The 25,868-nt window shown below is 52.0% G+C and overlaps 2 protein-coding genes across 3 annotated transcripts in view; both read left to right on the forward strand.

Annotated features, from left to right (window-relative positions):
• Plekhm1 (pleckstrin homology and RUN domain containing M1) overlaps positions 1 to 2,547 on the forward strand; it is a 39,582-nt gene extending 37,035 nt beyond the window's left edge. The window contains 1 exon segment of the mRNA XM_071603850.1: positions 418 to 2,547. Coding sequence (XP_071459951.1) covers positions 418 to 529 — 112 coding nt within the window. The 3' untranslated portion in view covers positions 530 to 2,547.
• Positions 2,548 to 4,583: 2,036 nt separating this feature from the next.
• The window catches only part of Arhgap27 (Rho GTPase activating protein 27), a 32,903-nt gene continuing 11,618 nt past the window's right edge, over positions 4,584 to 25,868 (forward strand). Inside the window, exons 1-3 of one of the 2 annotated variants that reach the window (XM_027947046.2) lie at positions 4,584 to 4,714; positions 5,691 to 5,823; positions 7,054 to 7,728. In XM_027947046.2, coding sequence (XP_027802847.2) covers positions 7,072 to 7,728 — 657 coding nt within the window. In that variant the 5' untranslated portion in view covers positions 4,584 to 4,714; positions 5,691 to 5,823; positions 7,054 to 7,071. Of the gene's footprint in view, positions 4,715 to 5,690; positions 5,824 to 7,053; positions 7,729 to 24,995; positions 25,175 to 25,868 lie in introns of those variants that run through there. The other variant, XM_027947048.2, reaches the window with a different exon arrangement.

Below are 25,868 nucleotides of genomic sequence, written 5' to 3' on the forward strand. Positions count from 1 at the left end.
ACTGTAGCGATTGTTCTTATCCCCAGTCATTGCTCAATATCAGAAGCCTCTGAATTGAAAAATTCACCCAGACATGGGGAATAAAAAGCTGCCCCAGGGAGCACATTCCTCCACTTCCAGTGAGTACACCCGCCAGGGTTCAACCCTGCATGGGCCTGGAGCTGTTTTTGAAACTATGTTTTTAAAGATAGGTAAGAAATCATTTAGGGACACTCAGGCAGCACTTGTGAGAAATGAAGTGGATGGAGAATCTCCATGCCCGGCATGGCTGTGATCTCATCATCTAAAGCAGGCAGGTAGGGGCTGCCAAGAAGAACACAGCCTCACTATGGGATCTGACCAGAGCCCTGGCCAGCCCCGACCCCAGGATGGCCTCTAGTCAACTGGCACAAACTGTGCACGCTGCTCTCTCCCCAGGTGTGCTGAGTGCAAGACCGTCTTCCACCACAGCTGCCAGGCTGTGGTGAAGAAGGGCTGCCCCCGCTGGGCCCACCGGCGCAAATACCAGGAACAGAACACTCTAACCTAGGCCAATCTCCTCACCCACCCCAAGCCATCCCAGCCGGGTTTGCCATCACCCCAGGCTCCTCTTGGTGTGTCACAGTGTCTCCCCTTTTCAGGAAGACCCTCAGGTGTGACTAGAGAGCATGGGCCTCCCAGAGAAAGCCAGGAAGCCCAATGACATCCCATGGCCTCCCACCTCCCTCTGTCTCAGGAGCAAGGACACCACCAGATGTCCTCTGCTCAAGGCTCAATGGGGCCTTTCATCAGGCTGGGCTCACCTCACTGTCACACCTCCATTAGGGCTGTTCAAACGCTGTGGAAATGAGACTTGGGGGACATTTTCAATTCCACATTCCTGATTAAAAGGTCTAGTTTTTTAAGGTGGGTTTTTTTCCCTTCATATTGCAACAGAAAATATTTTTTTATTCTTGACCCTGCACAAGTCACCCAAGAAACCCGGGCCTTCTCACCCTGGTGGATGTGCACACTTAGGCCTGGCCCGAAGGCAGGCAGTCAGGCCTGTCAGCAGACAGGTGCCTTTCCTTCGTCCTTGCTGGCACTTGCTGCTGACAACTCCAGTGCCACGTGCCAAACTGCTTCCAGCAGGACGAGGTCATCCTGATGACTACCTCCTTTCTCTCCCATCTCATCTTGACTTCCTATTCCCTCGCTTCTCACCTGGAAAGTCCTCCCTTTCTAAGAGTCAGAGCCCCCTTGCTCTTCTCTAGTCTGGAGTCATTGTGCAGAAGGGGAAATGACTCAAAACCAGCACTGTCAGCACTTTGAGCCTTCCTCGGTTGGGGGAAGGACCTCATCTTGCCCATTCTCCTCCCCCCACCCACCTTACTCCCACAAAGATGGGCAGGACCTGCCTCAGACTGACTCTTGAGGTCACACCCCTGCCTGACTGACTCCTGAGTAGGCTGGACCCCAGAGAGAGCAGTGACCAAGGGCAGGGGCTGCCTCAGATGACTGCCGTGACTGCCGAGCCCTACCCTGTGGAGAAGTGACCCTGTCCTTCCGCTGCTGAACTGTGCAGGGACATGCAGAGAAGCTATCCTGTGGGTGCTTCTGCAGCCTCAGTCTTACAAAGCCATGAATTCACAAAGCTGCCCTGGACTTGCCCAGCAAGGGTCTGCCAGGACTTGGAGAATTTCCTTGGAGTAGAATCGGTTTTTGAAGGGGTCCTGGGGGCTGGATGGGAGCCTGGAGTTCCCCTCTAGGCATGTCTAGGTCCTTGAAGTTTGGGGAGGGTGGGTGGTCTCTGCGGCCTTCTCCTCCTCTCCTGGACCCAGCAGGCTCCTCTCACTGTCTCACCTGCCCTCAGCTTGGAGTCAGAGGCCTCAGGTGGAGATGTACCTGTCACTGTCAAGAGGTGAGCCTTCCCCCATCCTCCCTGGAGTGATGGAGCTGCTGAGTCACCCACCCAGCCCCACAGGGTTGGATGAATTGTGCAATAGAACAAAGGAGACAGTAGGCAGGCAGCGGAGGCTGCCACATAGCTCCTGTGTCCCCATTGTGGAAGGTGGTGCACACCTGTGCCCAGAACACCAAAGCTTCTTGAGCCAGGAAGTGTGACCATATCCCTTCCCCACCCACCTCCCATAGCCAGCATTAACTCTCCCCTGTAAACACCACCTGATCAGAGCTATCAACTGCCCCAGGTCCCTGAGTGGGCAGGAGTCTGGCCTGGTGTGGGCCTTGGTCCTGGGTGTATATTCCATATGGTGCCCTGGGAGGCAGCAGGAGTGAGGCCCTGATTGATGGGGCCTCCTCACCCCTGGGATTATGTGCATTAGAGCTGCCCTCTCCTCCAGTACCAAAAAAGCTGCTAATGCTGTTGGATGAGTTGACTCTTACCCTCCGCCTCCAGTGGAAAGCCGAGGTGAACCTCAGCAGTGCCCACACTATTCTTAAAATGTTATTTTATGCAATAAACTTTCTAGAAAGTAGGGCTCTGGCCCTGAGATTTTGCAATGTATTGAAGGAACTGCGGCTGTGTGATATTTGAGTGATTTTGCAATAAAGACCTGATCTTTCTAATCACCGTCTGACTTCTGAATCCTAACTCATGGGAGGTGGGGAAACCAGCCATCATAACCATTGGATGAGCCCCCCACTTACCCATTAGCCCCTGGGCATAGGGAGGTCTCCAGGTCACTGAAGAACACTGGGAGGCAGCAGCTATGTACCAGGAGTGGCCATCGAGAAAAGAGCCCATAAATGACAGTGTATAGTCCTACCCTTCACGCCCAGGAGTTGGGATCCCCCCTGGGATGGGATTTTAGGGACTTTGGGGAGGTTCACTTATACATTCATCTGTGACAACTGAAGCTGACTCCCCCATGGCTTCTTTCCTGCTCCTTAAATGTCAACACTGATCACGGACACGGCAGGAATTCTTGGAGAAATAAAGCAGTGTGGAAGGGATGGGTGGGAGGGGAGCAGGTGACTTAAGCAGAGCCCCAGAATCATGAATCTTGGATTTAGGGCTCAAAGTGGCTTTTATTTGGTTGCCAACCTTTCTCACAAGTTCCAGAAGCCCCTGGGGTAGGGGTGGGGGGGACTCTAGGGGGAAGCCCCCCACTGTCCATGTAAGAACAAAAGAAGGAAACAGACTTAATTCCCAGAAAGTCAGTTTGCAGGAAAATGGAGCAGAAAAGAATAACATTCAGGTCTGCAGTTTCCTGCCATTGAAGATCCCTTTCAACCCATCATGGAAACCCTCTGCCCATCCATGAGCCCCAGCTTCCTCCAAGGATCTTCCCTCTTCCAGGGGCAGTAGATGGTAGGCCCAGAGATGCAAAGAGGAACTGGGTTTGAGGGCTGGGGGGGGCAGGCCCAGGGGAGGGCCATGGGCATGTGAGCTCATGCTGCCCTGCCCTTGGACTCAACCCAAAATACCTTTAATGCCACATGTTTCCCCTTCCTCCCTTTCTACCTAGAGAACGGGAGGTTTGGAGATCACAACTCAACCCCAAAGAGCTCATCTCAGTAAAAGTAGTAATAATAATGAAGTGTGTGTACTTGACACTGCTCTTAGTGCATCTCATTTTATCTTCTCAGCAAGCCTATAGTAGGTAGGCGTTACTATCCCCAGTTTATTGGAAAGAAAGCTGAGATGCAGACATAAGTCAGTACTCACAATGTCTAAAGGCCAACACAGGACAGAGCTGGACATCAGCCTGCTAGACCCCAAACAAGGAGTACAATCACCACCAGCCACTGCCATCCTGCCTAGCCAGGACAGATGGGGAGACCTAAGAGGTGGGGTGGAGGGAGGGTCCAATCCAGTCACTATTTTCTAAGTATGCAGGGCAATGCTGAGTTTTGCTGTGACTGCCTCAGGGATCTTAAGATGCCACCAGAATTCAGATGCACTGAGATTCTACTAGCATAAGGAGAACTCACTGGTGGGCAACCCCTCACAGGGTCAAAGATGTGGAGGAAATGGGGTTCAAGAAAGAGCATGGCCAGATTCAGTTTCCAATCAAACACTCAACTCACCTGAAGTACCCAGCTCTCAGCACAAGCATCTAAGGGAGAGGGCACAACTGTTCCTTCCACCCTGAGAGCTGGGACCCACTGGGGCTGGCTTGCCCAAATCTGGAGTGAGTGCAAGGTCAAGTCACAGGAGCAAGTTTGCTTTTCCCAGAGGCAGCAGATTCAAAGATAAGACCTCCAAGGTGGAGGGCCCTGGAACTGGACTCAAGATGCTGGGCCTTCAGGAGATTGTTATAAGCTTATTCAGCCCACAGATCAGATCTAAGGGTGTCCCTCCTCTCCTACAATATTGGGGGGAGGGGCGTGAAGGGAGGGAAATCTGGCCAGGAGAATTTAGTGGGAGGCTGCCACCCTCCTCATCCCACCATCCTGGCCCTGCTGCCTCCTTCTCCTCTCTGGAGACAGCCAGGTGTGGCCCTGGAGGTGTAGGGGGGAAGGGGTGGCGTCTCTGCTCCAGAGGCACTGGCCCGGCCCAGAGGGGACAGGAAGCTAGGACACCGGGGATTGTCTCTCCCAACCGCAGCCCAGCCCCAGCCCGGGAGGAAGTTCTGCCGAGTGCTCTCCGTCGGTGCCTCCCTTGTTATATTCTTGAACAGGAAACAGGGCAGCACGGGAGCCGGGTGGTGGAAGAGGGAGCACCGGACACCGAACCCTCGCGCGTCTGTCCGGGCAAGTGGAAGCGAGGCCAGCTGACCGACGCCCTGAGGTGCCAGGACCGGCAGGGCTGGACGGCGTGGGGGGGGGGGGGGGTCGAGGAGGGGGAGGGCGGGAAGGGTGCCCCAGGTGGCCTGTCCTCACCCAAGCGCTCCGCGCGCCGCCTCCCCTTCGCACAGAGCTGCGGCGGGAGCTGAGCGAGCCCAGAGGAGGGCCCGGCGGACCGGATCCCCCTGAAGAGGAGTAGGCTAGGGGCTGCTCTCCGTTCGGGGGTAGGAGGGGAACCAGACCCGGGCCCACAGGGCCGACTCGGGCGTTAGCCCCTTGGTGGCTCCTGTCCCCCGGACAGTACAGGCAGGGCAGGCACCTCCTGATGACCACTGTGTTCCTGCGCTCCGGGGATCTTCCCCGCTCTTCCATTCCCTCCCTTTCTCTCCGCTCCCACCAGGATCCGGGAAGAAGCTGAGGCGCAGGTCCCCTTCCCACACAGCCCGAGACACTGCTCTTTGGTGGGCGTCTCTGCCCGTGGGAATCTCCCTCCGAGTTTTTCCAGGCTCGATTGGGTTGCGCCCAGAAAGGTCCTCCGGAGGGCGGAGGTGGGCCCGGAACGGGTAGTACCGGCCATCCGGCTGGAAAGGGCACGAATCTGGTGATTCAGGGTGCAAATGGCCTTGCTCGGAATGGGGACGCCCGGAGGAGACAACCTGCCCCAGGAGGGCATTCCCAGAGCCGCTTACCGGCGGGACTCAGGGGCTCGCGGACATCAAATCCCGCTGCTGGTGGAGGCGGGACAGGAGCGGGTCCCTGAGTCCCCTCACTACCCCCCCCCCCGCGCCCCTTCAGACCCAACCCTCCCGGCTCCGGCCCCTCCCGCATGCCTTCGCTTGTTCTGGGCCCTGTCCTCGATGCACTCCCAAAGGCCCTGGGACAGGCATTATGGATCCTCCTTGTCCTCCCAGGCACAGCTGCTTTGAAAATTGGGGACAGCCCTCCTGAGTGTCCCTTTTCTCCTTCCCTCCCCTTGCCAGCTCCAGCTCCGCGCAGTCTCTCCAGCCGTGCCATTGGAAGCCCCGCCCAAGGAGATGACAGAAGCCTAACCTGCAGCCCTTCGCCGGCTCCGCCCATCCAGCCCATGGGCTCCCAGAGGCCCGCCCAGCTAACGTGAGTGCGCAACTGGGATTCAAGGGAAGGGAACGTGGGTGGCGGGGGTGAGTCCTCCTCCCCGGAATTTGTTGGTTTAGCTCTGAACTGCTCACGGACCGTGCTTCCCGGGCCCAGTTTGCCCAGTGACTCCCTTTACAAGTCTTCCCAGGAGAGGAACTTTTGAGACAGCAGAGTAGGAGCGCTACGGGAACCCCGTCGGACCTTGTTCCTGGGGTCTTCCAGCCTCAGCAAGAGACCGGACTCGAGGCTGCTGCTCCCGGCACACCTTTGCGGGGCAGAAGGTGTGGTCGGTCAGTGTAGGAATTTGGAGGGATCCCGCAGTTCCGGAGGAGGCCACCGGCTCTTAGCTTTGATAAAGCACACAAGCAGATACACAGTTAGTCTCTGAACCCTTCCTTGACACACCGGTAGCCAGGCGGCATCCTGGGAACGCCATATGAATAGTCACTGTCACAAAGTGCATTCTTTAGGTGCTACTCGAGGCTCTCTGGGGAGACTACCTGGGAGCTGGAGAGCAGGGAGCGGTGTGGGCCGGTCTGGGCGGGCCGGTCTCCTGGTTCACCTCTGTGAGGAAGCCACTGGGGAAGGAAAGAGAAACCGAGAAAACCGGTTCTCCAGCCTTCGCATCGAAGCCCCTACGTCAAGGTCATTGCCCTAAGAGCAGGAACAACTCCAGGGTAGAGCAGCTCAGGGGCCGCCCCAAAACCCGCACTTCAACACGACTCCGCGGGCCCTGGGGTGCAGACTCCTGGAGGACGGGGAGCCGCGGAGCTTCTCCCGAATTCCTTGTAGGCTGGAGGCGTGTGGGCAGGACCAGGCGGGGAGGGACTGGGGGTGGCGTAAAATGAGCCGCTCTTCCCACTTAAATGACAGGGAAATTGAGCTAAGTCAACGTTTAGGCAGATGTGGTGTCGACCTTATTGCAGGCAATCACCCCGCGTAAGGCAAGGCTTCCCGGCAGCAGAACTAGACCCATATAACCCCAAGTTTCCTCAACATGGGACTGAAGCGAGGCTCAAATTTTATGATCAACCCCACAGAAAGAAGGAAGCTGTCGTAATTCCATTACGGACTATAAGAGAGCCTCAGAGATTATTTTATACAAGTCCCCATTATAAAGATGGGGAGACTGAAGCCCGAACGCACAGGGCGAGTGCAGGATCCAGACCCAGGTCTTTGTCCCCCTAGTAAGGTGACTTCAATGGCCCCTCTCCTGACTGCCCATAGGAAAACGCGGTGGCCGCGATGGCGGCGGACGTCGAAGGGGACGTGTATGTGCTGGTGGAACACCCTTTCGAGTACACTGGCAAGGACGGGCGCCTCATAGCCATACAGCCCAACGAGCGCTACAGACTGCTGCGCCGCAGCACTGAACACTGGTGGCACGTGCGGCGCGAGCCCGGTGGCCGACCCTTCTACCTGCCCGCACAGTATGTGCGCGAGCTGCCCGCTCTCGGCGACCCTGCCGCTGCCCCGCAGTCACCCGCGCCCCACACAAGCCCCACAGTTCCCGAACCGCTGACCTACGACTACCGGTTCGTGAACTTGTCCGCGCCCACGGGCTCCGATCACACACCCGGGGAACCCCGGGGCCGCGCCAGCTCCCTATGCGGTCCTGTGCGTCGCAGTGGCGCCGCTCAGCGCAGCAGCTTGGCTCCAGGCGGGCCCACCAGCCTGTACGCGCGACCCTCGGCGCCAGTGCGCCCAGCGCAGTCCCTGGACGACCTGGCGCGCGCCGCCGCGCCCCCTGCCGGCCTCCTAGGAAGCGCAGGCCGCTTCAAGGCCTGCAGCGTGGCGGGATCCTGGGTGTGCCCACGGCCCCTGGCGCGCAGCGACTCGGAGAACATCTACGAGGCCATCCCGGATGTGCGCAACCCTCAACGCGAAGAGATCCCGGAGCAGGTAAGGCGCTGTGAGCCGGGTGGCGGGAGCCGAGCCGCACCCTCCTGATGCCCACCGCAGTGTCCACGGGCTTTGGTCGAGCTCTCTTTCCTCGACTATGAAACAAGTGGTCAGGCTCAAAACGCCTTATCTGCAATTCCTAAATGGCAAAGTTCCTTGGAAGCCCAAATGTTTCTATAATTCACCTGGTGGCAAAATTGGTCTTGGAGCTGATTTGGAGTCTTTACTAACCCCACTAGTGTGACTATTCATGTTTTGCTGCAGAAATGAAAATGAGTTTGATTACAGGGTATTGTCCCAAGCCATGCCAGGAGGTTACACATCCTATGGCATTTGCATGCCCAGTATTACCATACTAAAACCCCCACCAATCTGTATTCCCCAATGGATCTGCTATGGGTCCGTGGATCTCTGCTGCTCTACACGCCTCGCCTTTCTCCAGAGTTTGAGCGGGAGAGAGGTCAGATGAGTTGGTGGATGTGAAAGTCACGCACCGCTTCCTTTTTGGGCTGCTTCCAACGTTTCAGTTCCTTAAAAAAAAAAAAAAAAACTCTTGATGGGTTTGTTTCAGAGAGAAGTCCAGTTATTGCGAGGGTGTCACCCTCCCTTCAGAATCCGATTGTGTTAATTTGAGAAATCGAAAATATCACACGTTTTTTAAAATACTCTTACATCCTCACAATACTCCGACGGCCCTCACATCTTGAACTTTAGGAACTTTTCGGGCACAGGGGCGGGGTGGGGGAAGGTGCTCGGAACCCTTTCTGACATCTGCCACCAGTTGGGGAATAATGTGGGCAACTCACTTCCTCTCTCAGGGTCTCAGTTTGTTCTTTAGCGCAAAGGTAGGGGGCGAATGGAAAACCTCCGAGGCCGGGAGCCTCCGGTTTCTTTGTATTTGGTTGTAATCTCAATAAACACGGACGCTTGCACGTGCCAGTACTGAGTTTGGGGTGCCCAGACCTAGGCGGCAGTCTGGGTTGGCCGGCTGCGGGGTCAACCCGCTTCCGGGTCAGCCCTCCGCCCAGTCTCGTGACCATGCAGAGTTCAGGTTTGAAACTACAGACTCGAATTTGACTCTGCTGGATCACCCGCCAGCCGCTGACGAGCCACTTAGCTCCCTCAGGCTCCGTGTCTTTGTGTGTAAACGCATTAGGTTGTTGCGAGCCTTAAACGAGGTGAGGTGTGGAAGGTCTTGGCACACATAGCAGATGGTCCACCAAGGCCGCCCTGGGCGCCCGGGTCCGAAGTTCTTCCCCTGAGATCCGCGTGGCTTTGCTCAGGGTTCTAACAGGGCATCCCGCTCCCTTGTGGCTAGAGCAGGCAACAGCACCTGGCAGGAGCCGACGGGACTGCAGCGGGTCTGGTGCTCTTTGCCAGCAGGCCAGGTGGCCTCTCTAGGACAGGTGACTGGAGGCCAGCTCTCTATCCCCTGGGTCCCCTCCATTCCTGGGCAGGCTCCTGGTGGCAGCATACTTTCAAGCCTCTGACATTCTCTGTCCTAGCGATGGTGGAAGTGTGCCCGCCCCTGAGAGGTACATGTCTGGAAGTGGGAGAAGGGTCTTGCCCTCTGAACCCTCTCGCCTGACCCAGAGATTGTGCACTGAGTGTAGTGAGGAGCAGGGAGTGATTGACCCCATATCGCAATCCAGGACTCTGCACATCTGCTCAAGAGCCATTAATCCAGGGCTTCAGACCAAAGGAAGGTCCCCAGATCCCAGCATTTGCTGAGAAATCACCCAGCAACAGGATCACTTCCCAGTTTTACCTTTGCCCCTCCTTCTTCCTGCTCCCAGCAAATTCCCAGTTGCAGTGATTTGGGACCCCCAAATGGTGGGGGTGGTACTTACACAGAGAGAAACTGGGACATCTTCCAGACACTTCAGTTTGGGGCAGAGAGCTGCTGCCTGGCTCCTAATTCACTGTGTGACCTCAAAAATTTGCTTAGTGTCTCTGGTCTTATTTCCTCCTCTGTGGGACAAATATAGCAATAACACAGCCCCTGTGACTGTGCTTTACCCAAGGTCAGCAGTGGCTCTCCCTGACACCTTGTCCCTAACAAACTCCAGGGTGGGGAGTTAGTTGTCCCCTGGGAAGGAAACCCCACCCCAGCCCTTCCTTGTTCCAAACAGCATTTCAGGAAGGAATTTCCTGAAAGGTGAGCCTGCCTGTTTCCCCCTGAAAGAATGCAGGAGGAGGAGTCCCCGCCTCCCTGATCCCCCAGGTCCAATGGATCCTCCTTCATTAAGCATGAATTGATTGAACACCTGCCAAGACAGGGATATAGGCACAGCAGCAGGGATCTAGGCACAGGGGCAGCCCTGGGGAACTCCTTCTTTGGGACAGGAAGCTGGTAAGAGAGGACAGATGCTGTTGTTTGTTTGTTTTTAAATATTTATTTTTTTAGTTGTAATTGGACATATCTATATATATATATATATATATATATATATATATATATATATCTTTATCTTTATATAATATATCTCTTTAATCAATTAATTAATTTATGTGGTGCTGAGGATCGATTCCAGGTCCTTGCCCATGCTAGTTGAGCGCTCTACCGCTGAGCCACAACTCCCCACCCCCCAGATGCTGTTTTAGTCAGCTTTTTCTTTTTCTTTGTGAACAAAAGACCTGACAAACACAGTTTTAGAGAACAAACACTTTATTTGGTGCCCACAGTTTCAGAGGTCTCAGTCCAAAGATGGCCAGCTCCACTGCTCTGGGCCCAAGGTGAGGCAGAGCGTCATGGTGGAAGAGTGTGGAGGAGGAAAGCAGGACAGGGCCACCAGGAAGCAGAGAGGAGCTTTTGCTCACCAGGGACAAAATATAAACCCCAAAGGCATATCCCCAGTGATCCACCTCCTCCAGCCACACCCTACCTGCCTATAGCTACCACCCAATTAATCCATTCAAGTGGATTAACACACTGATTGAGTTAACACTTTCATAACACTATCTTTCACCTCTAAACTTTCTTGCATTGTCTCTCACCTGAGTTTCTGCGGGACACCTCTCATCTAGACCGTAGCAGATGCCTGCATCCAGCACAGCCAAGCCTATCTGTGAGGGGGGGGCAGTGCAGCCTGGGCAGAAGAGGTGTGGACATGAGTGCACATTTGGTCCCTTGCAGCCCCACACACCCCATGAGGTGGGTGCTGGGAGGTGGAGCTTGGGGCTGGGTGGGTGGTGCCTGTTGAGGAGGGAAGACTTTGCCAGGAATTTGAACTTTATCCTGCAGCTGTTGGAAGGCTCTTAGCAGAGAAGGGAGTGGGATTGAGAAAAGACCTCTGTATCCACAGCTGCAAGAGTGGCCTAGGCACAAAGTGGTGACAGGAGGATCTATCTGGAGGCAGTGGGCTGGGGGTTGTGGTCAGGCTGAACCCTAGCAGCTCACACCAGGAGGCTGACAGTAGTGCTGCTGCTTCTCCAGGGGATGTGATTGGGGAGGAGCCAGGTGGAGAGAAGATGGGGACTTCCTTAATTCAGTTGGCAAAGGGAGGGAAAGAAAGGCAGAGAGAATTAGAGCGAATTACATTTCGTGAGTTATAATTATGTCAAAATGAATCCTAATGTTATGTATAACTAAAAAAGAATCAATAACAAATAAATAAAGAGGAGCAGAGGGGAGACAGAGTCAGGGGACAAGAAGGAAAAGCAGGAGAGTGCTGACCCAGAAGCCGAGGAAGAGTCCAGAAGAAAGGGGGCAATGGGAAGGTCAATGGGAAGGTTAGATAAAGGACACAGGGTATTTATCGGAAGTGGGCACCAGCAGGCCAGTGGTCAAAGGGGAGGATGAAGGGAGGGACCATGGGTCAGAGTCCAGGCGAGGATGTGGGCTGACCACTGGGGAAGGGGCACCCTGCATGGACAGAGGGTGGAGAGTGGAGGGCGGAGACTTCCCTGGGTTTAAGTGGATGGACAGGACATGGGAGACGGGAGGCTGGGGATGGGGAAGAGGTAGAGATGAAGATGGGATCCTTGGAAGAAAGGAGTGGCTCAGAACAGAGGGGCAAGGATGTGCAGATGGAAGTCACAGAGTCACTAGGGAGTGTGAAGGGACATCCATCTCTCAAGCTTAGTCTATCGACTCAGAGCTGTCACTTGGCAGGGCCAGAGACCCCACAGAAGAGCCGAGCCACTCCTGCGGATGGCCTTTTATAGCCTTCTCAGTCACCACTTACCCAAGTAGCACAGATGAGTGCCTGGTGTGGGCTGGTTGCCAGGCTGGACATGCGGAGCACAAAACGTGTAAGACATCTCCACAGGGCTTCAGTCCTGTGGGCTCAAAGGCCAGGACACAGGGCCAACCTCCTGACAACGGGGAAGGCAGTGCAGGTGCACCCATTTGCCCAGAGAGGAAACAGGTTCGGAGAGGTTTAGTGACTGGCCAAAGGTTCCACAGCCCATAGCTGGCTGTTTCATGTCAGTTCCAGGCCTCCCCCAAACCCCACCCTGGTCATTTGGCCCAGTCTCAGCCAGGTACCCTTCGGGATTGGCTGCCTTATTCCCCTGAGCAAGAACAGTTCAAACCTAAGACAAGAAAATGTACATTTTTCTGAGCACCCTGTCTGCAAACCTCTGTGGAGGGAGGGGAGAGGCTGCAGGAAAGGAGGACCTGAATTCCAGCCTCTCCTGGTGTCTGCAGCTGGGGAAGCAGCAAGAGAATTAATGCTCCCCAGGAGAGGGGAAGGGATGCCGGGAGGACTCCCTTCACCCACCCAGGGAGGCCTCCCAGAGAGCCAGGCCACAGCCAGTGTGACCAGAAACCTCGGAGGCCCCTCCCCTAGAGCCGCGGATTGGGGATTTCAAGGTGTGGTCACCATCCCCCGCCCTGGGCCTCAAGGTGGGAAGGCTCAGGGCAGCAGATCTGGACTGGAGCCCGTCCCTGCTGGCAGGGCAGAGTTACAGCCCGGGCTGCAACTTCTTATGCAAGCAGCCCCGAGGCGGAGGCGCCATACCTGAGCTGGCAGCCCCGACTGGAAGGAGCCCCAGGGCCCTCGTTCCTTCCTCCGCCAACTCCAGGAATTGTGAGTGACCTCTGCCTGCTGCTGGGGGTCCTGGGGGAGAAGGGGACGGGTGCTGCAATTTCTTCACTCTCTCCCCTCCTTCCCCGACTCCCCCTCTTCTCTGCACAGTCTCCTGGGACAAACTCCAAGGGCGGCCCCAGGTGGCAGTGATTGAGGTAAAGGCACTGGCCTCAGGACAGACCCACTGGTCCTACTTCCCAGCCAGTTGGGGAGTTCCTAGAAAGGGGGTGGGAAGAGCAGAGAGAGAGGAGGCCAAGTTGAGGGGACCCAGTGAATCCCCGACAACCCTCCCTCCCAGCTAGGGCAGCAGCCCTGGGTGACTCAGCCGGTTATTTCACTAGTTGGCCCAACTCTCCCACCCCACCCAGGCCTCACCTGTAGCCCCAGGAAGACCCAGAATCCCCAACCCTGCTGCCCCCCTGTGACCTGGCTCATGAGAGAGCAGGTTCTCAGGGGCTCCCTCTCACCTCCCCCCACATTCTTGGTCCCTAAGAACTCCCTTCCTGCAGGCTGGAAGGTGGCCTGCACTCAGTCATTGACTCTCCTCAACTCCAAGGCTTTGAGATGGGCCCCAGGACTGGCCACTTACCTGGCCCTTCCTCCTGAGGCCAGCGTTGGACCCATTTTCTCTGCTTTTCCTACAGCTACGTTCAGTAGTGGGAGGAGAGGGGCCCAGTGCTAAAGGCCAGCCCCAGTCAGTGCCAGGCCCTGGGGCCCAACAAGGCCCATGATCATGACCAGAGGTAGCTAGGGGTCAGGAACATGGTCAGGGCTCCGCGCCAGAGTGTTGGGGAGATTCTGAGCTGGGTCTGGGCTGAAGGGAACTTGGTGTTGGTTGGTATCTAGGGGAAATGGGGCTGTTAGGCCCTGGGGCCCGGGGGCATAAGAGAACTTGGTTCAATTTGGGAAGCTGTGTGTCCAAATTGAGGAAGGATTCTGGTGTGGGGGGATTTCCAGAGCTGCTGCCTAGACAAGGGGGGGCCTGCAGGACCTCTGTCAGGCTGTGGGCTCTTTGGCTATAGACCCTGCACAGATGGATGGATCAAATCAGGAGGGGAGGTCCTCCTGGCCAGAGGTCCCCTGGGAGTCATGCAGGTGAATGGGGCAGGGGTCCCTGATCAGTCTGGGGATGCAGAGAGACCAGCAGAGGCTGCCTCCACATCTTTCAGCCTCTTTCCTTCTTTATCATACAACCGGAGCACTCCTGGCCGGGCAGGGCCTGTCTGAATGTGTAAATTACTATATCCCCCTATAAATGGTTGAACTCATTATTAATATTTAGATAACAGGGAAGTTTCTATCTATTTCCTGATAGCATTTGAGTTTCTTTCCCTTGGCTGGCTTTCTGAGGCTCCGTGTGAGGGGCGTCTCTGGGTGCCGACATCAGTGCTTCCTGCCAGTTACAGAAATCGAGTAACTGGCAGGTGCTGCACTGGGCACTGGGAAGACAATGGAAAGTAAGACCCTGTCCTCAGGTAGCTTGCTGTCCAGGAGAAGAGACTGACCATCCAGTCTACAGTTATGATAGGGTGTGGCGGACGCCTCTGCAAGGAGCTGTGATGGGGGACATTGGAGAGGTCTCCTCCAGGATCTTGTTGGCAGAAAAAATCTAGAAATGCTTCCTGGAGGAGGAAGGTGATGTCAGAGATGAATCCTAGAGGCTTCTACAATTCTCTCCATGAAACCCTCTGGACCTGTGCGGCTTTTCTGTGGCAGACTTCTTTCTCTTTCTCATTGGTGGTGATTAATCTAGTCAAGTTTTCTACTAGTTCTCTAGTTAATTTGGATATATATATATGGAAAGCATTCATTTTCTTTAGATTTGTGAAATCTCCACTTTAGAAAGTTATCACGCATTATTTTGTGGCCAAGTAAATGACTTCTGTTTTTCATAGACATATAGGAAATTGCATATTAAGGATATAAATTTGGTTCCATGTGGATCAAATCAAGTTTATTGATTGTATTATTCAAACATTAATTACCTTGCTGTTTTGTTTTGGACTTTGTTTCTTATAGAGGTTTGTTAAAGTTCCCGTTCAAATTGACTCTATGAAGTGCTTGTGCTTTTCATAGTCTTGCTTTTTATATTGAACTTCAGTACTATTGGGAGTGCAGACTTGGGCTCTTTTTTTTTTTTTTTTTTTTTTTGGTACCAGGGATTGAATTCAGGGGCACTTGATCACTGAGTCACATCCCCAGCCCTATTTTGTAATTTATTTAGAGACAGGTGTTAGACCAGGACGCAAGAAAAGACCACTGACTCCAATTAAAATCAAATTAAAGCAAGCTTATTATTTCAACCGGCTCTGGGCTGCCTCTCCCACCCAAAACCGCAGGAACAAGACAGCAGCCACAGCTTTCCTGTAGGCCAGCTTTATAGCCCAGAAAGTTACACAAAGGGGGGTTACAGATAACAGAACTCTGACGAGAATAACACTAATGGTAGTTTACATTTTTGCTGGCCCCAACATCAGAATTTATGAAGGTCATTAGAGCCTCAGAGAGGGTCGTTATCTGGCCAGGGAAGGCCAAGATTTGTGAGGCCTCACTAAAGTTTCAGAGAGGGCTGCTATCTGGTCAGAGAGCCTGGCATGGGTGAGTTCAAGACACAGGCACGGGCAGGCATTCCAAGCAGGTTCAGAATTTGCAGTAATTTATAGTAAAGCCAAAATTATCTTTTCATGGCTTTGTGGCGAGATGGCTCCCAATTTTAAGAAAAAATCAGGTTGGGTCTATCAACAGGGTCTCCCTGAGTTGCTTAGCACCTCACTTTTGCTGAGGATGGCTTTGAACTTGCGATTCTCCTGCCTTAGCCTCCTGAGCAGCTGGAATTACAGGCCAGTACCACCAAGTGCTGAGATTTTGACTCTTCTGGCCATCACACTTGCCTTTGTACCATCTCGCAGTGTCTTCTTCATCTTGTTTCAGAACTTGGCCTTATATTTCACATTCCCAGTATCAATGTGGCCACTCTTTATTTTAATCAATTTTATTTTGTATTTTTTAGAACCTGCCTGGTATCTTTTGGTATCCTTTTATTTTCAACCATATCACTTTGTTTTTAAGTGTATTTTTTTTTTTTTTTTTTTTTTTTTTTTTTGGCCAGATGAGGTAGTGCACTCTTTAACTTGAGAGGCTGAGGCAGGATGATCAGAAGTTCAAGGCCAGCCTTGGCCTGTTAATGTGATCTGTCTCAAAATGAAATAAAAAGGGCTGGGGACGTAGCTCAGTGGTAGAGCGCTTGCCTACCCTGCAATAGCCTCTGGGTTGAACCCCCAGATCTCCAGCACCACGGGAGGGAGGCAGTGTGTTTCTTGTTTATATCATATCACTGTATTTTTAAACCCAAGCTAACTGTCTTTTAATGGGAGAGTTCCCTCTGCCCACATTTCATTCAACAACTGATTTCCTGCTCTTGCTTTTATTGCTTTTGGCTTATTTTGCATGTGTCAGTTGACCTTGTGGGTTCTTTCCCCTTCAATCAGGCTGCTGGTGGTTTCGCTTTTCTTCCTGCTATGCTTTCCAGTTTATTGATGGCTTCTGCCCCCTTCCCTGGGGGTTCCTAATCAAACATACGTTTTATAGGATGTTCCAGATGGAATTCTTCTTGGCACTCCCATCTGGAACTCACAGAACCTGTCCGTCTGTAGACTATGGTCTTCTGCAGCTTAGGAGGATCTGTTTGTTGCACAATTATTGTTTTTTTTTCATCTGTAGGTTAGCTCTGGGCGCTCCTATCTTCCTCTTTATTTCTATCTCTATGTACTTCTGCTCTCACTTTTGAGATATTTTTTCAACTCGATTTTCCAAGCCACAAATTTTGAATCTCAAGAGTGAATATCTTTTTTTTTTTAATTTTTTGTAGTTGTAGATGGACAGCATGGCTTTATTTTATTTGTTTATTTATTTATTTTTATGTAATGCTGAGGATCGAACTCAGTGCCTCACGCACGTTAGGCAAGTGCTCTGCCATTGAGCTATGACCCCAGCCCATGAATATGTGCTCCTTCGATGTGTACAATGACATAAGGCCTAAAACAATCCTTTTTAAAACTTTGTGCTTAGCCAGGCACAGTGGCACACAGCTGTAATCCCCAAGACTCTGGAGGCTGAGACAGGAGGATCTCTAGTGCAAAGCCAACCTCAGCTAGCTTAGCAAGACCCTGTCTTAAAATTAAAAAAAAAAAAAAAATTAAAGGACTGGCGATGTATCTCAACTCAATGGTAAAGTTCCTGTGGGTTCAATCTCCAGTACCAAAAACAAAAACAAAAAACTTTGTGTTTGATTTGAATCCCCTTACAAGTTCTTATTTTTTTTTTTTTGTTCTGGTTGTAATTATATTTTCTAGTCCCTCTATCTGCCAATAGACTTGGGTAATTTTAACTGGTAACATATTTACAGTTTTTTAAATCAAAGCCATAAAAGTGGCCCACACCTATAATCCCAGTGTCTCAGGAAGCTGAGGCAGGAGGATCATGAGTTCAGAGCCAGCTTTAGCAAGAGCAAAGTACTAAGCAACTCAGTGAGACCCTGTCTCTAAATAAAATACAAAATAGGGCTAGGGATGTGGCTCAGTGGTCAAGTGTCCCTGGGTTCAATCCCATATTCAATAAAATATACTTTTATTTTTACTATATATGTAGTAAAAATCCCACCTGCACCACTACTCCCTCTCTATCAGCTCCAAGCTTACCACTCTCCTTCATTCTTTCTCTATTTCTTCCAGAGTTCCTTTATACAAATATGAACAAGTACAAATAGATAACTGATGACTTGGTTTTTTGTGCCTCCTACATGCAGGTAGTGTGCTGCCCACACTTTCCTACACCTTGTTTTCTTTACGCCTTTTTATAACTGTGTACCTTGGAGATTGTATATACAGAGAATCCTTCCTCCTTTTTATAGCTACTTGGTTTTTCATTGCAGGGATGTATCATAATTCATTTAACCAATCTTCTATTGATAAATGCTTGCATAGTTTACCATTTTTTTCTTATTACAGACAAGGCTATAAGGAACAATCTTTTATACATGTGCATGTACATGTAAGGAAAATTCCAGAAGGGTTTCTGGGCTAAAGGTTAAATGATAAATCATTGCCAGATTACCATCCATGAGGCTTGTGCCTCTATGTGGATAGACACAAATGAAAGTGTCTGTCCACATCCTTACCAACTGGATGTGGTCAAACTTTTATTTTCTGCCAACCTGATAGTAAAATATGCAGTATTATCCTAAGGTGGCTTGAATTTGCATTTTTCTTTCCAATTATTTAAAGGTTGTTGGTTTGTCTTTTTCTGTGAATGTTCTACTCATATTTTTTGCCCATTTGTCCTATTGGGTTATTGGTCTTTTTCTTATTGATTTCTAGGAGCTTTTTCTATATTAGGAAAATACCCCTCTGGCTACATAAGTTGTAATTACCCACCTCCAGGTTTGACTTCTTCTTTTCCTCCTCCTCCTCCTCCTCCTCCTCCTCTTTCTTCTTCTTCCTCCTCCTCTTCATTCCTCTTTCTCCTCCTCCTCCTTTTTTTCTTATTCTTTTGCCCCAGGGTCTCACTCTATTGCCCAGACTAGACTTCAATTCTTGGACTCAACTTGATACTCCAACCCTCAGCCTCTCAATTATCTGGGAGCACATACCACGTCTGGCCAAGTTTTGTCTTTTTTACTTTGATAATAATTATATTTTGCCACAAAAGAATTATTTAAATTTTTAATTGACACAGTAATTGAACCTATTTATGGGGTGCAGTGTGTCATTTTAATACCCATATACAATGTGTGATGACCAGGGTAACTGGAATATCTGTCATCTGAGACATCTAGCCAAGTCCTCTCTTTCAGCTCTTTTTAAATATTCAATTAATTGCCATCACCCATAGTTTTCCTGTGCTATAGAATGCTAGAAATCATTCCTCCTGGACAATTGCACCCCATATCTATCTACCACTCTCTCTCATCAACCCTCCCCCACACCCTTCCCAGGCTCTGGTACCCACTGTTCTATTCTCTGCTTCAAGATCATCATTTCAGCTTCTATATATAAGTGAGTGCGAGCGGTATTTGTCATTCTGTACCCATTTACTTTATTCACCTATGATGGGATTTCATTCTTTTTGTGGCTCATCAGATTCCATTATCTATATACAACATTTTTATTCATCAGTGAGTGGACATCTAGGTTGGTTCCATTTCTTGGCTATTGCAATTAATGTGCAAGTACAGATGGCTCTTCACCACATTGATTTCAATTCCTTTGGATATATACTCAGTAGGGGGACTGCTGGAGCATATGGTTGTTCTATTTCCAGGGTGGTTCCCCCACACACAGAGTACTAGAGATTTAACCCAGGGGTGCTTTACATCCCCAGCCCTTTTTATTTTCTGAGAGAGGGTCTCACTAATTTGCTTAGAGCCTTGTTAAGTTTCTGAGGCTGGCCTCAAACTTGCCATCCTCCTACTTCAGCCTCCCAAGTCACTGAACTTACAGGCATGTGCATCACCACACCCAGCTATTTCTAGGTTTTTGAGGAACCTTCATACTGGTTTGCATAGTGGCTGTGCTAATTTACACATCTGCTGACCGACAATGCATGGAAGTTTCTCTGCATCTTCACCAGCACTTTTTTTTTTTCTTATAAATTTTCTTGCTGTGCACCGTGGCACATATCTGTAGTTCCAGTTACTTGGGAGGCTGAAGTGGGAGGATCCCTTGAGCCAGGAGTTTGAGACCAGCATGGGCAATATAGCAAGACTATAAGGAAAAAAACATTTTCTTCGAAGATATTTGCATAATCAAGGGTACCGATTATTTATTTTATGGCTTTTAGAGTGTGAGTCTTTGTTATAGATTCTTTTGAATTGTTATAGGTCAACTAAGACTTTCTCTCTCTCTCTCTCTCTCTCTCTACACACACACACACACACACACACACACACACACAGACTCAAGTCACTTAACAATGGCAGCATATTCTGAGAAAGGCGTAGTTGGGTGACCTTTTGGCCAAGTAAACACCTAGATTACACTTCACATACCTAGATCTCTCAATCACTCCAGTGACCTGCTGATGAGGTCAAGAGCTGTGGTAAAACCTAGATGAATGGGGCCACTATAGTGTACCGCGGGGGAACTATTTCCCAGAAAACTTTTTTTTTAATAACTAGAAGGCAAACATAGACTTTTTTTTAATAAGTAGAAGGCAAAAGCATAGGATTGGAAATAGATAACCAGTAACATAGTCATCAGTTACCATTACCCCGTATGATGCATTGCAAATAATCATATGTGCTACTTTTATACAACTGGCAACACAGTAACTTGTTTACCGCAGTTCGATAGGTCACCATGGACCCAGGAGTCAGGCATCACCTGTGACATTACAATGGCTATGATGTCACTAGGCCGTAGAAATATTTTACCTGTGGTATAACCTCTGTGTTCTGTCATTAACCAAGTGGTCATTATGTGTCATATAACTGTGTGTGTGTAAAAATATTTATTTTTTTTCTTCAAATATTATATGGCTTCATTTTTTGCATTTAAATATTTGATCCCTAAGGGTCTATCTGGGTAGATGGAGTAAGAGGTAGACTCACCTTTATTTATCTTATGTCTTGATGACAGTCCCTTGTCGCATCACCTTTAACTGACAATTATCTTTCCTCCATGATTTGTAAGGGTATCTTGGGCATGGCCTGGTTCCTGGCCGCGCCGGGTTGTTTTTTTTTCTGCCTCTTTCTAGTTGCTGACTGCCATAGGGGTAGAGTTTATATCTTTGCTCACCAGGGCTCAGGTGCAGCTGTTGGACTAGCTCACTTGGGGGCGTGGCCAGAGTGCAGAAGGAGGGTGGTCTCTACCCAGGGGCCTGTAGGACTATGCATGTGGGGCTCCTGTCAAAAGGCCAGAAGTTCTACCTACTCTCAGCCTCAAGGATAGATAGTACCTAGCTTCCCTGGGCTCGTGGGGACAAGGGGTTTGGTTCAGGGCCATCTGGCTTTATCCCTGGGCCTCCCGGATTCCAGCCCCACCCTTGGGCACAGCCTCTCACCTGGACCAGGTCCTACCCACCCACCTGCCCTGCCCTGCTTGACTCATGCAGTAGAAGTTTACTGCTGGGAGGAGAGGGGAAGCAGGACCCCCAACTGGGGGCTGCATCCTAAAGGGAGGGAAATTACTTTGTCTGTGAGAGATTGAGGGTTGAGTTCTGGAAGGGCAAGTTAGCTTCCAGGTAAGAAGTAATGAGCAATTTGTACGGTGGTAACATGGAGGATGAGGAAAGTTTGAGGAAGATTTTCTTTTTTTTTTTAATTTTTCATTAGGAAATTCTTTAAATATATAGATAAGGGAAAATAATTTTTGCAGGGGCTGCTAGGATTGAACCTGAGGCCTCTTGCATGCTAAGCACATGCTCTATTGCTGAGCTACCCCCAGCCCAATAAAAATAATATTTTTTTAAATGAATACTATTGCACCTGTTACCTAGCTTGAATAACAATGGCCGTATTTGTTTGCCTGTTTTACTAAGGAATGATCAATTTCAGACATCACTGTGGTCCATACCTGAAAACTTCAGAATGTGTCTCTGGAAATAAATGTGCTGTATCCATAATCACCTTACCATTAATATACCTAGCAAAATTAGTGTCAACTTAATATCATGCAAGAGGCAGACCATGGTCAGATTTCCCCATTGTCCTAAAACACCATTGAGCCGCTGGCTAGCTGGCTTGACCCAGGATGCCACCAAAGGTTATGCATGACATTAAGTCTCTTCAGTCCCTCTTGAACATCCCTGCCCTTTCCTCTGCTGGAAGCTGCTCAAAAGACAGGAGCAGGTGTCTGCCAGAAGATCCACCTGTTTACGACCTGGGAGTGGTGTTCCCATGACCTCTAACCCCTGTGCTACCTGTGAACTGGCTTAGGCAGGTCAGATCATCGGGCTCAACAACAGCTGATACAAAGGAAGCAGGAATAGGAGGACCCTAGGCCTCTGCTTAGGCTGGACAGCTGGCCCTGGCTGGGGCAAGGAGGAGAGAGAAGATGAACTTCATGTTGGACATGCAGCTATCCCAGCATACCTACAGAGGATGCCCAAGGCAGTTGGATACAGGAGCTTGGAGATGGAGCTGTGTTGCTCACCCACAGCTGGCTGCACTCTCCTAGGGTGGTAGGGCAAGAAGCAAGGTGCCACCGGAAATCCCTGAAGCCAGGGCAAAAGAGGCAGAGCCTGCATCCAAATGACTGAGAAAGAGGAGGGCAGCCTGGAGGCGTGGTCTGAAGAAGCCTGGGGAGGAGAGGATTTTAAGAATGCTCATCAGAGAGAGGCCAGGCTCCAGGGGACCCACTTTTTAAGGGAGGTCTTCTGAGCATGTGCCAGTATCTGAGCAAGGAGGCTGAGGGGCAGGCCTGAAGGAAGAAGGGGGCCAGGACGAGGCATTAAAGGAGATGCGGGGATGCAGCCAGGGGTATGCTTATGCTTTTTAAGATGGAGAGACCTCAAATTTGTAGAAGCGTCAAAGGGATGAAAGTAAGCAGGAAGAGGGAATAGGGGTTAGTGGTGGGTCCTCTCCCAAGCACCGGAGGCTATGGGGGCCCAGGTGGGAAGGTTAGCCTGGAGAGGAGGCCTCTGTTCCCTCTGTTGAGGAGAGGCAGAGGCAGAAGTAGTGGGTGTAGGTGCAAATTAAGTTTGGGTGGGCAGAAGGTGACAACCCCCCTGGTCACACTTTCCTGCCTCCTTAGCTTGGCTCTCTCCAGCCAGGAGATTCCTTGAAAGGCCACCTCCCCTCCCTGCTGGTGCCTTACTCAGAGCCCAAGCAGCAGGAGCTAGGAGGAGCCGCACCTCAGATCCCGAACACCCGGAGGAGCAGGCCCAGCAGGCAGCCCCGTGAGGTCACCCAGTGGCTGGGGCAGAGTCCAGTGCCCAGGGCACCCCGTCGAAACCTATACTTAGAAAAGCAGAAGTGTCTCATTCTGTCCCGTGTGGGAACTCAGTGGCCTCCAGGGAGGGAGGGTGGCAGGGAGGATAGCCCCATTCTACAGCTAAGGAAACTCAGGCCCAGACAGTCCAGCGGTTGCTCAGAGGAAAGCTGAGGCCAAGGCTCCTCGAGAATCCGCGTCTCTGGACTCTTGCTCCCTTCTGTTTTCCTTGTCATCCAGAGGCTTCAGCCCCAAACCCATTAAGTTCAGAATGTCATAGCACGTCCCTGTCTAGGTCCTCACCCTGTGGAGGGGCCGCCCTCAGGCTGCCTGGCCAGTAGCCCAGAACCTCAGGGTGCTGAGGCAGGCACGGCTCCTCCAAGAATTCTGAGGTAGGAGGACCAAGACCTTGTGGTGGGACCCCCTGTCCCCGCCCCTTCATATTGCTGCTCCTATAGCTCTGGGCTAGGCCCTGGAGAAGCTGTGGCCGGGAGAGGAAGAGAGGGCTCCACCTGCTGTCCCTCCACTCAGCCTGGGTAGCACAGAGCAGCTCAGTGAGTGCACAGAAGAGGCGGTGTCCCTCACCAGTCCCAGAGCCAGTGCCTGGGTGGAGTGGCTGGTTTGGGGATCTTCTGCCTCTTACCCAGAGGACAGGATTTCCCTATTGCACCTGCTCTGCCCCTTCCTAGGAGGGTCTGGGAGAGAAAGATGAGGACTGAGGGGGCAAGAGTGGGTGACACGCAGCTAGTTTGTTCTGGCGCCCCCTCTGCCCTGCCCCCCACCCCCAGTGTGCCTCTTGGAGGTGTGAAGATGTACTTGAGGGAGGAGGAACCTCTGGGGAGCCTCTGTGGTCATCACCTCCTCTTGCTGGGTCTGAGAGCCAACCTCTGTGCCCTGCAGCAAACAGAGCTTGGGGGTTTGCTGTGTCCTTAGAATGTGGGGGGCCTGAGCCTGCTGGGACATTCCCAGGCATGGGACCAAGCCACCACTGGGAAACAGGGGCAGGTGAGTACTGCCTGCCAGCTCCCAGGTCCCTGACGCCACATCATCACTCCTGGTCCCTGTCACAAGGAGACCCTGTCCCCTCTGCTACCTGTAGGGCAGTGCTGAGGGCCTGGGTTCCCACACCCATCCTCCCCTCTTGTTCCTATCCAATTCCTCCCAAGTGACTCAGAGCAGGGCACAAGTGTGTATGTCTGGTCCCTGGTCTCAAGTGGGAACAATGAGATGTACCGTGTGTGGCAAGCATGAAGCCTCCTGCCCTCCACCTCCAGCCAGGGAGCACTCCCCCAACCCCTGCGTGGGCTTCCGAGAGGGGCCCGGGCATGGGTTCAGGAAGACACCTGAGCCTTTGTTTGAGGGCAGAGGCCAGTGGAGGCCCAGCCTTGCTGTGCTCTCACCAAGGGCCCCACACTCAGAGTCTGAGCCCACAGTGGGTGCAGGGGAGAGAGAGGCCAGAGCCGGAGCTGGGAGGGAGCTGGGTGGCCATTGTAGTCAGGGCCTGGCCTTGGGGCTGGGGAGGAAGTAGCTCTGAAAGGAGAGGGGAGCAAGATGGTGCCCAAGGGAGCAGCCACAGAAGCTTCTCACCCAGGTGTGCTGTGCCTACTACACATGGCTGGGCTCTGGATCCCACCTGCATGAGGAGTAACGGGAGGAGAGTGGGCCTGGGGTTGGTGAGGAAGGGAGCTGGCACCCCCCACACTTCTCTGGGTCCTTAGAGTAGGGGTGGGGAAGGACTGGGCACACTTGTCCACAACGTAGACACACAGATGGGGGTGGGTGCACATGGACACAAAGACGAGAGAGGGTAGATGCCTCTTGGGGACCAAATCTATGATCAGGTAGTGGTGTGGCCAGAACCACTCCTGTCCTCTCAGTGGTGTGCAGGGTCCAGACACCAGTGCCCTAATACCACATCTGCCCAGGGCCCCTTCCTCTTTAGGAGTCCTTCCCATCCTCCACAGGCTTCCTCTTTCCCTTTACATCCTCCCTGGGCCTGGGGGGAGTTGACAGCCATTTATTGTCCCTGTTTCCAGCCCAGACGCTACTACTGCAGACCAGCCCAGGCCAGAGCCCTCAGCTGTCCCTTTTGCTTGGTCCTCAAATGTGCAGCATCTCCCCCACCTCAACTCAAATGTGACTGGCTCTGTGTGTTGTCTGGGCCTGGGATTTAGAACTCCCCCTGGGACTCGGAGCTCAGAGCAGCAGCCAGTAGTAAAAATACCCACAACCTGCAGGCCCCCACCTCTCCCTCCCGCAGCCTCTGTCTCAGGCAGCAGCACTTCCGCAACCCTGACAGGAAATGGGCTGCACTCTCTGCCTACCGCCATCTCAAGGCAACTTCTTGTTTCCCTGTTGCCCTGTGCCAGCCCTGAGGTTGTGTCCCTTGGCTGCATCCCCAAGGTCTTCCCAGGGCTCAGAGGGGACAGGATGGTGGACATGATTGCCAAACTGACCAGGAGGCAGAGTCGAGCCCTACGGGCACAGGTAGGGATGGTGGCCTTGGGGGGCAATCTCAGCCTCCATAGGCAGCAGAGGGCCTTCTGGGGTTGAGGGGCACACTGTGAGCCTCTATTACTCACGGCTGTTAGGAGCTGGATGAGTGGGATTCAGGACAGGGAGTCTCAGGAACTCAAAGACTCTTCCTTTCTCGCCTCTTTTCTTTTATCTGAGATCCTCAGCTTGGGGCAAGAGAGCCAGTGCTGCTACCTGCTAGTGGCCCCGGGGAGGGAACTGGAGACAGGGGAGAACCAACTTAAGGAAGAGTGTGGGGCTGGGCAGCTGATGTGGTGAGAGCCAGGGTCCCTCTTGGCTCTGTTCTCTGGCCTGAGGTGGGAGGTGACTTCTTTTTTCCCACTTGGTGTCCTCTATATATCTAGGATACAATCCAAGAGCCCTTGGTGCTGTCCTCAGACCCCTTGGATGGGCTGTGTCTGTGTCTGGGCCTCCAGGAGTGGAGGCCAATAGGAGCCCTTGGAGGCCAATAGGAGGGCCTGGCCCCATTTGGTCCCCAGGAACCAGCCAGAACCAGCTAAGACCCTGCCAGGACAGGAAAGCAGCTCTATCTTGGCACCATAGGGGCTCTTGAAGAGTCTGTGGGGCCTCAAGGTGCTGCATGCTTGCCCTCTCAGAGGTGTCACAGTCAACAGAGACACTTTTGTGATTTTAACGAAGTTTTATT

This window comes from Marmota flaviventris, chromosome 17 (genome assembly GCF_047511675.1).
Source record: "Marmota flaviventris isolate mMarFla1 chromosome 17, mMarFla1.hap1, whole genome shotgun sequence".
NCBI lineage: Eukaryota > Metazoa > Chordata > Mammalia > Rodentia > Sciuridae > Marmota > Marmota flaviventris.